Raw genomic sequence first — 12,196 nt, forward strand, 5'->3', positions numbered from 1 at the left:
CTTAAAAAAAGTATCCATTACATGCTCAGTACAGTGGCTAACACATGGCACGGCCTCTGAAATTGTGTTAATAATGGATGTATCAAAGGTTTTACCACTAGGAACCTGCAGCACAAAGATGCTTTTGCCCAAGCTTTTTGAAAAATATATTATACCACCAAATGAAATAATATAAGGGCCTGAAAATTAAGATGTAAGGTAGTATTATTACTACTGTTTATATTATTACTATTGTTTGTATCCTTTACAAAGGAACTTATTCTAGGCTTTCTTTATATCAGTTTTCCTAGAATTATGAAACAGCAGAAATATCTCAGTGCTGGATGTAGCAGAGCAAGTTAGAAACTCAGGTTTGCTCCTAACTCGCTGGCTGAACTTCTTCAGTAGGCAACTCTTTTTAATCTGCCTAGACTTCTTTGAATACTTAGTCCATCAAGGTACAAAATTTTGTTATATTTAATGTTCTTAAAAGAATAACACAAACTGGACAGTGAAGCTAGAGGAATCTAACACACTAGAATTCACGGCCAATTAAAAGTTAATCATAAGTTAAAACATCATATTCAAATGTATAAATTAAGCCAGTTGGAAAATATGATTTCACTTGTAATTGTCGGTGGATTCAGGCCACCTTTCAGGAATAGGCTCCATAATTTTTTACTTTTCTTTTTTTTCTTTCTCTCTTTCTCTCTCTCTCTTTTTTTTTTTTACAAAGTAAAATAATAATATGTTACTAGAGGAACAATAGGTTTTGCCATGTCTGATACAAAGTAGACTAAGTTTGAATGAAGTTGGTAACAAAGTCATGCATGGAAAGCCTTGCCCTGGAGATTTTTCTTTATCTGGGAATGCTGAAAATTAGCTTTGCCACTGAACACAGGGAATCAACACTAAGCTCCAAATCTCTGCTTATATTGGCTTTTAAATACTTCAAGCTGCCTAGGGTAGAGTCAGCCAGCCCCAAAATGCACACTTAAATACGATTCATTGGCTTCCTGTCTGTCTGGAGATGTCAACAGACTGTAAATCATGACATTCCCCTGGGCCTGGGGGCTCACACCTGCAAACCAACTTAGTCACCAAATAGGTCTTTTTTTCTACTCTCCAAAAGGTTGCTTTATTCTGATTTCCATGATTAAGTTCTATACCACTTCATGTTTCTACTTTGTCTGTAAGGTTTTCACAAATCTATACTATTTTCTACTCCTTTCCAGCTACAAGATTTTTGAGTTTTGGGAGAGAGAGTTTGTTGTTTTCACACTGAATAAGAGTCAAACTAACGATTGCAAGAAGGTTGAATCCACTAAAACCAAACCCTCACATATGTATACCCCAGTGACAGGAGAGTAGAGTGAATAATGAAAGGGCAAGAAATTTGGTTTTGTCTCATTGAAAAAAAAATGCAAAGTGCCAGGGAAAGTGTCTTCTGGTTAATGACTTTATGAAGAGGTTCTAGGAATGGCTTTTTCATTTTTCTGGCACATGACATGATTTTTGAGATTGGTCTAGATGACATAATTGAGCTTTCAAACTGATCCCTGAACTAGAGAATTTATTCAAACTATTTAGTAGACTAGAGCTTTCAAACAAAAGACATCTGGGACCTATTTCAGTAGAGTTAGGGGGACACATTTTAGAAACTCCCCCTTCTTAAGGCAGATAAATTTATAGATAAACAGATGAGTTTATAGTTAACAGACAGTTTATAGATTCTTGCAAGATAGTTTTGCCCTATTTTTATTCTGTTTTGAAGTAATTTAAAGAGAGATTTACATTTGGAAGGAAATTTCACCCACGTGAACACATGTGATATTCTTAGCAGTCAGAGTCAAGTGCTTTAAATAGGATGTGTTAATTAATAAACCTTGTATAAGAATATTTTTATTTTAAGCAACACTTCAGTAGGCCATGGATTGAAATAGACTAACAAAAATGTTCACCAAGTATATTTCTTTCAAATGGTCATAAATTTTGTTCAAAATTAAGGAAGCACTCAAAAATAATAATATAAAAACCTCCACTAAGATATTAATTATTGATTATGGCCCCAAACCAAAATATCAAAAGTTTTTAACTTTTAGCATAAAGCTAATCTTAATTCTGTAGTCTGTAAAAAGGCTGACTTCATAGGAACATATTTCAGCAATGAATGTCAAAGCATTGTCATTAAAGAGATCTTTCAGGTTTTATTGACCTGCTTTTGCTGAGCGTTTTACTTTTCAAAAGGAGAACAAGCATATTTTACACTCAGAAACTGACATGGTTTCTGAAATATTAACAACGGGATTTCACTCTCCAGTGATGATAGCTCTATTTAGTCGAAAATAAAAGGAAGTTTTACCCATGAGAACAAAAATAAGTGGTCTCATTCTCCCATCTCAGATTTCAGAGAAGCCCACACAGCTCTCAAAGGAGCTTCACTGAGTGTCCCCAGGCAGGAAAACATGGCAGAGAATCAGAAACATTTTGAGAATCATACCTGAAGTGATGTTGATGTTTTTAAGATGACATTTGTATAATTTTAAGGAGTTAATGTTTGAATCAAATATACAAAAGCATCATCTGTCAGTGATTATTAAAAGAATGCTCACAACTCATAAGATTATACCGGGAACTCCATTATGGTCAAAACTCATCTAGTGTGTGTACAGATTAATGTACTGATTCCTAAGAGCTCTCCCCAAATCAGTTCTAGTTTTGGCTAAAGATGTCTTAACTCAATAATTTATGTAATCCTCTATGGAGGCGTGGGGCGAGGAGGAAGCACAAAATAAAGATGCAGACATAGTTTTAATATGTTCAAAGAAAAATTTAGGAGTCAAATTAGATCAGGTGGATGAATTTTGCTTTTTTCCCTTTAACTAATATGCTCCAACATACAGTGTAGGGAGTGAAATTTGGGTTTATTGGGTTGCTGTCTCTAAAGCACAACTGAACTTCCATTCGATAAAAAAAAAAAAATCTTCAAATGTGTACAGATAGAAACTTAAGTAGACATTTATATTTAAATGCTCAATCTATCCAATTGGTATTCAACTGTTTTACCTTATGCTGCACACAACAAAAGTAACACCTTGAATGATCTCAGCATATTTTCTGGTTTTCTGTCTAAGTGCAGTATTTCACATCACTCAAGTAAGTGAAGAAAATAACAAGGTTTATAAATTGAGTATTGTAACATAAAGGTTATCTTAATCCTTAGATAATTCCTTTGTGAAATTAGTAATATTTCTGTAATATGAATAATTACTGCTTTCACCAGCTTACATGGTTATAAGTGTGGTCAGAAATGGAGCAACCCATTCTTATCATCAGTAACGATGATGGTGACGATGATGATGATAATAATAATAATAATAATAATAACAGCAGGATGAAAATTTGAGGGGTGATGGATAGATTGATGGCATAGATTGCAATATGGTTTCACAGATATACACTTATCTCCAAACTCATCAACCTGTCATTAAATATGTACAGCATTTTGTATGTCACCCAATAAACTGGTTAAAAAAAAAAAAAGAATAAAGAAATGGAGCAACCCAGAATCTCAATTTCAAAATAATTGGGGGAAAAAAACCCCCACAAAACTTGAAATGATCCTTCCCCATGAAATTGACCAGGCCATTATAATTCTCTGTCATTAAAATTAAGATTTTAATTTTTTTTATATACTATGGCAAGGGGCAATTTATGCCAGACTTGAAGCTGAAGGAATGGGGATTTCTAAAGGGATTTTGTCACTGGGTAGCATGTCTCCTTTGATAACTCCGTCATAGTTAAAAAGTCTGGTTCAGCTGGATTCCTAATCACAGTGTTCCAGTAATAAAAAGTATAATTACAAAAAATAAAATAAATCCAGAAAACAGGCAAATAATACAAACTAAACAAGAGGATAATGACATCTCATGGCTAATTCTGCAGATGGTGTAACTCCTTCTCTTTACCTGCATATCACGGCTTTCAGAATCATGATGCTGATTTGATTCATATATTTAGATTATTAAAACTACAAAATGGAATCTGGCACTTTAGAATATTCTTGCAGTATAATTAAAATAAACAACTGAACAAAAAGTGTTCTGCCTAATCTGTTAAGTAGGAACCATCCATGTTTCTCTCTAACATTTCATGGCAACTGCTCATTTATTGAGATTTTACTTTGTGTGTCTTCCTTCCCCCGTATTTTTAATTTCCCCCTTTTTAGGGGCTATCTGTAGAGTCCAAAGGATATCTATTCCTCTGACTCAAGGTTGTTTGCCCAAGACTGGGTGGCTTAGCAGAGTTCTAGAAGCAACTGATACATTTGTCTCGCTCCCTCATAGAACCCAGGAAGGTGACGGCTCTGTAGGGGAGTGGGGTCCAAAGGAGGAGTTGGACACTACAAGCTCAAACTAAGTCCCAGCAGTAGAGACTTGAGTGGACAGAGGACTAGGGGACCCTCTCACAAGGCCTTCACACAGTATCTGGAGCAGTATGGGAGAGAATGGGGAAAACTCCAAACGTCTCAAATTGGCTTTTTCACTTTGAGTGGAGTCTCAGTCATATTTAATTTGAATTTTTTTTTTTAATTAAAGAATCTTCCTCGTACACACTTATTGTGGTAAAGTAAAATTCATACCTGACATACAATTTGTTGAGATTATGTTGGCTATCATGTTTTATGGAACTTGGAGTTACTTCTGATTGCAGGTTAACTTTCAATTGGATCAAAAACAAAAACAAACAAAAAACCCAGGTCTATTCGCTGGCAGCAAGCTTTCTCCCTGTTGCTGTAATTTGCTGATGTGTACACCTTGTATCTTCTTTACCCTGATTATCTTTATAAATTTCTCTTTGAGAACTTTCACCCAGAGCTAGCTCTCCCTTTATCTCATTGGCTCATCTGATCTCTATCCTAAAAGTGTACTCAGATCTTGATGAAAAAAACATCTAATTAATTCTTAATTTAATTTTGAATCAAGACTTCTTCAACCACTTACATCCTCATTTCTAATTCTCTCAGCTTCACAGAACTGTCAGAAGATCTGTTTGGTCATTTGCAAGATAATGATAGATAAGATATGAAACCAAAGCAAGTCAGCTGAGGTAATAAAGTCCCTTTCTCTGTCTATTTAGCTATGATTATGACTTTTACAATTAATTCTCTTTTCCTAGAAGAAAATGATTCCATACATATCTTCACCTATGAAGGATAATATTCTATGCCTTTCTCTAATCAAAATAGGGAGAATAATTGAAAAACTATCCCCCCACTTAGAAGTAGAAGCTAAAAGACCTGAGAGATGGGATGTTGAATGAGAGAAAATGAGAAAAAAGGAACAAAAGAGGAGACAGGTATTAAAATTATTAATTCATTAAATATTAGATGATTTTAGGGATTATATTAAGAATTAATAATTATTATAAAGAATAAACAGGGAGAGAGGAGGTGAAGGAATTGGGAGAGAGAGACATAACAGGAACAGACTTTAGTGGAAAGAGTAATAGTCACACACAACTTCATGTACAAGATCCTCCCCCACCCCCCAAGAAAAGGATCGAGGGAAAATGTATTGGATGAGAGGATATGCTTTTAGTAAATGCTTATTAGACGTAGTGGCTTTGACATGATCGTGGGGCTAGGAATATTGGTAGCATGCTTTTAGTTTGAACAACTGCTCTTGAGATGTTTGTACTGATTATATTTGAAAAAGTAGCTTCTCAATATCCAGGTTAAATTAACAATGAAAAGCCAGCAAGCTTCTAGGTTGCTTCAATGCTGAGATGGTCCACATCTTAACGTAGTGGCAGCAGTTTGACCTACCTGGCTGCAATCCGGCCAAGCTCTAGCAAACAGAGACACACTTCTCTGGGTTGCTTGTGGAGGACTGAAAGACAAGACAGAGGTGGACACCTTTATAATAGAAGGAATTGTAAAACAGCTCAATCGTGAACAGGCTTGCCAATGACCTCTCATCCCTCATGCTTCCTATAAATGAGCTAGTCTTCGTTCTCACTTTCACAGAAACCATCCCATCCCACAGTACACTTAGCCCTACTGAAGTCTTAAAGCAGCTCTCAAAACTCTCTGCCTAACCTCCCTTCTCAAAGTCATGAGTCTCAGAAAATCTTACCCTGAGTAAATCCCATCCTGAAAGTGTTTTTCTTTTATTAGGTAATATTAGTAAGTCAATCTTGGAAATATATGTAGCTGTCATTATGATATAAATAGTTGATATTTAAAAATACATAGCACACAGAAGACTATGGAGCAAGGCTGAACTCTTAAAAATCCTGAGTCTATCTTCACCAGTGATTTGAGTGAAATAATACAATGAATAAGGATAAAAATGATACACCACAGGCCATTGTTACCCTCCAAGTAGTGACATCAATGAGACTCTGAAACTTGATGTCCTCTCCTATTCAAGTCTGATTAAATGATACTTTAGAAAGATATACTTTCAACTGAATGGATTTGTAAATATGTATCAATATATACCAACAGCTAACTTTGCCCATAAAATGAGCAAATTAGAAGACTGTTCTTTGTATTGATCAGATTCTAATATAATCTGATTACTGAATAAATCTTGCTTTATGAATTGCTTTGGACACATTCAGTAATGCTGACAAATCATACTTGCATTTGTTGAGCCTACCAAAAGTGTATGTCCTGCTTATATTGCTCTTTTTAACAAGATTATTTTAACAATATTGTTATATACCGTACCTAATAAAGCCAACAGATATTGAAAAAATATAATGTATTGAGGATGGTCTTTACATAGACAATATCTTGATAGAAGAAAATATTAGCTTACTGATAGCTTATTGATAAATTTTAAGAAAAATTAATATTGCTTTAATTCTTAAACATAGAGTTTTATAATAATTCTATTTCCCAGCATTATTCTATTCCTTTAACTTTAATATCTAATTCTTTCACTCCACAGATTATGGTAGTGGCAATATTTGGTCCACTGACATCAGAATGGAATTTACTAGGAGTTTGTGGTGAATAGAAAGAGAACATTTACTTGGATTGTAAAAGTATATAATTGGCTTTAAACAGACACAATTTTATTATCTTGTTATAAAATGTCACCTTTGAAGCTCACAAAATAACTTCTATTCCCCTCAACAATGTTCATTAAAATAGAATTATGGAAAATCTCAATTATAGAATATTTCAATTCTTGGTAACATAAAGTTTAGTTTTAGCTGACCCTGAGTGAATTCCCCTAATCAGGAAGCCTAAAATTATTTCTAATTAAACAATCTAAAAATAAGGATAGTTAATAACTCCAATTTCAAAAGCACCACTGGTTGACTCTGGCTAGAATGATACAAACTTCACAACTTCACTAAATCAACCTCAGTGCAATATAACATATGGACCGTAATATCACATAGGCATCAATTTCAAAAAGAGAACAATCACAAACATCATCAAACAGAAGCAAACAAATGAAAATCAATCTTTCTGTCTAGATAATCAATTCTTTCTGACTCAGGCTTTAAAAAAAATCCTATCCATGGAACAAAATAATAAACAGGAGTTTTTGAGTGGAAAAAGGAATATATAAAAACTGAGAAGAGGAAGATTTTTTTAGGCCCTGTTAATACCCTCATCTTCAGTGAAAGCTATGCAAAGCAAGTGGCTACAGGTCCAAAAGACGTGGACACAATCTCATGTATTTCTTGATGGAAACAGTGTCAAATTGTAAAAATTACTAGTGAACTGACCCAATTGTGTCAATGTGCAGTCAATAACCAATTATAAAAATACCTGACCCAACTATAATGATTCCTTAACCAACTTATTATACATAGTTTGAGGACTCTATAAGCATTGGAATAGATACATTTTATGGAAAATAAAATTCATCCTGAAGAAAAACAATAATATGGGTAATAAAGACAATGTGATATGTGAGACACATTACTATTGTGTGCTTCTTTGCTTCTTCAATTGAGCTATCAACTTAAAACAGCTTTGGCATGCCCAAACTAAAACACTGAATCTACCATGGACTCATTAGAAAATCACTTTTGGCAAACTACAAAGTAACAGCATGATTCTTCATTTTATATCCTTAAAAGAACCAGCCTATAAAATTTAAGACAAATTAACCTCTCCCTCAGCATCATTTCTTAGGAAAAACTAGTAGAATGATTATTTTACTTCCCAATTTTCTTGGAAATGTTATTTTTCATAAAGGAAAAAACTTGCCTCAAAAAACACCACCGTGTTATTGTTTCACATATTAAGGGCTTTTTAAATAGCAGGTATATTATGCCTGGCCTATAATGACCAAAAAACCCCACAAAAAAAAACAAAACAGAAAAACCATGTCTGATGACTAGTGAGCAATGAGTGAGATGAAGCTGTAGAGGTGCATAATTTAGCACAAAACAGTAATTACTCACTAAGTAATACATCTCAAAAATCGAGGATGATGACAATCATCTGGTGATGATAGTGGTTTTGACAATGAACAAACTAAATAAAGACTAACATCTTACCTGGCGTCTTCAGAAAATGCAAATGATGTCAATGTTTATTTAACTGTAAAAACAAATACTCTTGCTTTATGGCTATACAATTAAATTCAAGAGACTTTAAATAGTATCTAAATTTGCCAAAGAGGTGACTGTTTGGTTTTTGCACTCAAGCAAGCTTTAAAGTAACTTAATAGAATACAGTGGCCATGGGATTCAAACCACAAAGATCTGTGTGTGAGTATCAACTCTAAGGCTTACTGCCTGCATGATCTTGGGAGGTTATTCTATAAAATCTAATTTTTCTGAGGAAAAACAAAAGTGTATACCTTGCAATATTTTGGGAGGATCAAACAAAGTAATATTTATTGTTATTCTTAGCTCAGTGTGTGGCACATAGGAAAGGCTCGCCCAAAGCTAGCTTTATTATTTCTTAAAATTTTTGTTATAAATTACTTGTTCAAAGATTGTCCTCATTTGGCTTAGTCAACAATAATTCACTTATTTTTTTTCTAAAAACATTTTTTTGTGTGTGCATCGATCAGGTATCAGTCACTATGCTAAGCACTATAAAATTTTATAAAAAAATTACCATTGGTATAATATATATAATTTAAAGTGGTCCTATTATAATGACTATATACTGAATATTTTATCATTTATATTATATCAGAGACCACTAATTATAAATCAATCTAAATCAAATGTCAGGTTAAATAGGTCAGTTTGGTCAGCATATACAGAAATATAAAGCCAATAATCCTATAGCTATTACAAGTTTGTGCTAAGTATAAAGCTTGAGTGAAATGTGTCATTTTGTGAAACAGCAAACACCTTATCATTAAATTTTCTTCCTCTGAGAATAAAATAATTTCGATGAGTCCATTTTTAGTAAATTACCCAAATTGATTATGTATCATATATTTTAGAAGATCAAATAATCGAGTGCTAGCTAGTCTTTGTCAGGATGATTAAAAAGACAACTTTTAGCATATTGCATTTGAACGAAAGCTTTTGTATTGAGTCATAAGGATACTCATCTTAAACAAATCATTTTAATGATTCATCTTTGCAAAAAAACAAGAAAGCTTCTACTTATACTAAAGTTTACAGTAGAAAACATTTTTTTCACTCTATCACTGAAACATTCATATGGGTTTTTGCTTTGAGTTAGAAGAAGGGATCACTATTGCTTCTTTCCTCTAAAAAAAAATTTTTAAAACAAATAAAAAGCTCTCCAGTCAATGGTAATTATTATGCAAAAAGTTTTATCATTGGATTTAAAAAAAATAATCAAAACCATCTCAAAGAAAAGCATAATGCAGAACACCTCTGGGAAAAGTAACACAGATCTCTATTCAAAAAAATTGTGGCAAGAGACTCAGGCGTATAACCTAGATTCTATAAAAATCTCATGGGCATCAAATGTCAAATGGAGTGCTGCTAGCTCCAGGAATAGAAAATGAGGTCTTCCACTAAAGCAAAGGGTAGAGTTTCAATGTCACAGAATCTGCAAGGATAAAATGCATTCAACCATAAATGTATAGTTTAGCTAAATATATTAAGTTTTAACACATGGGCAAAGAAATGGAAGCATGAAAAATTGTGTTGTCTATTTGGTGTCTATACACTAGAGACTATAATATTCACACTGGTTTTGAAGGAAACTGGTTTTTAGATTTATATTTAGGAAGGAAACTTGAAAAAAACACATTTTGGCTGAATATCATTTAATTGTGAAAATGTCATAAATTAATATTGTCCACCTTCCCAGAATAGAGAATAACAAGTTCTAATACTCAGAAAGAGTGGTATGATAGAAAATACACTAAATTAGAAGTCAGAAGATTTGGGTTCTAGTCTAGCCTGCATAATTTTTTCATCTCTCAAACAGACATCTTGCCTTCTACTTGCTCTTCCTTATGAGGTGATTTTATGGTTAAAAGCACTTGGTACATATGGCAAGCACTCAATAAAGGTTACTCCCTTGCTACTTAAGTAGGGTCCACAGACCAGCAGCATTGGCATCAGCTGGGAGCTGGATAAAAATACAAATTATTGGGGCCCACCCCAGACTTATTGATCAGAACCTACATTTAAACAAGCTCTCCAGGTGATGGGTATGCACTTTAATTTTGGAGAAGCACTGTATTAACCAATGCTGTGTATTATAATAAACAATAGTTATAATTCCTCTGTTTTGCTAGAAACATTCAAATGTGCTTTGATATATATATATATATATATATATATATATGCTCTACAAATGTTTCAGATAACAGTGATGACAATGATGAATTAAAGGAAAATAATTCATGCTTTGGATTAGCCCTTTATATGTATTATGGGTATTTCTCTCCTGCCAGGATTAAAGTACAAAAGATGCTTCCCAAAAAGTGAAGGGTTAGTCACAAACCGTTCCCTGTATCATGTCACTCCTGGTAAGACCCACGCAGAAACCATTGAGAGTAAAGGTAAGAGGCAATTAGGAGTAGCACAGCAATTTAAATGCCTTCAAATGATCTCAGGGAGGCTAAAGAAAAGAAAAGACTAAGAATCTCACCAGCTCATGAATGCTGAGTTTGTGTCTATCCAGATGTCTCAGAATCACTATTCACATTTAGAATAGGCTATGACATCCCTATATTCATACAAACTGGGATAATTCATTCATAATCTCATCACTATGGACGATATATAGAATAAAACCTAATTAATTGCCTTTGCGACTAAGTTGAGAAATGTCCTAGAACTAGTATTGCCCTTCCTTTCTTCAGTACCCAAACCTTATGTGAAATATGTGAAATTAATTGATTAAGTCACTAACCTTCAGAACAGCAATAAGAGGCAAGAATCTTTTCTGATTTGGTCTACATTTATGTTTTATTTTCCCCCCTACTTGAAATAATCATATGAACTTCTAAAATTAATCAAACAGAGCATCACTTTCTATAACACAGGGGCATGATCTCTGGAAGTAAATGGAGTGGAATTCAAATTCCAGCTGGGCCGTTGAGAAGTGTACATGGGGCAAGTTATTTAATTCTTTGGTTTCCAGCATTCTCATTTATAAAACGTTGGTTGTTGGAGGAGTGGATATGGTAACATGTGTACTACTTAGCTACCAGTATAATAACCAGCACATGGTTATTATTACTGAATATTGTGCAGCAAAAATGTGATTCTGGGAAAGCTAGAAAGCCATTCACTTCCCTAATTCAACCCTGACTCCACTGAGTCTTGATATAATTCTCATTCCAGGGAGACATTTAGTTCTCTCAATCAGATTCTGTACTGTTTTCTCTTACATTTGCTCTGGCATAGGGCAAATGGCTAAATTTAGAGAGAATATCTGAATTCAAAAGTAAAAAAGGGAATTGAGATGCTAATCAAGTAAGTATAAGAACAGGTGTTAAAAAACCAAAAGTCTAAGATAAATTGTCCCTGGCAAAGAAACTGAATATAAATAACCCAAGTGCTGAATGAGTATCTTGAAATTGTTGCCCTATACTGATAAAAGTAATTATAGCTTTTTTCCCACAGAAATACTCTTAGAGCCCTCAATACAGACAAGAGATGACTTATCAAACACTGGAAGGTAGACATAGATTCTTTTCCCGACGTAACAGGTGACTTTAAAGTATAAAATGGAAAACAATGTTTACAAATCCACACAGAATCCTTTTTAATTTTCTGCAGCAACATCAAA

At 33.8% G+C, this 12,196-nt stretch overlaps 1 protein-coding gene across 2 annotated transcripts in view; it reads right to left on the minus strand.

Moving 5' to 3' along the window:
- GAS2 (growth arrest specific 2) overlaps positions 1-12,196 on the minus strand; it is a 125,332-nt gene that overhangs the window by 60,108 nt on the left and 53,028 nt on the right. For both annotated transcript variants that reach the window (XM_081798453.1, XM_006727290.3), the window contains one exon: positions 5,807-5,870. In XM_081798453.1, coding sequence (XP_081654579.1) covers positions 5,807-5,870 — 64 coding nt within the window. The remainder of the gene's footprint in view (positions 1-5,806; positions 5,871-12,196) is intronic.

This window comes from Leptonychotes weddellii, chromosome 11 (assembly GCF_054177405.1).
Source record: "Leptonychotes weddellii isolate Sample4059 chromosome 11, ASM5417740v2, whole genome shotgun sequence".
In the NCBI taxonomy this organism is placed as follows: Eukaryota; Metazoa; Chordata; class Mammalia; order Carnivora; family Phocidae; genus Leptonychotes; species Leptonychotes weddellii.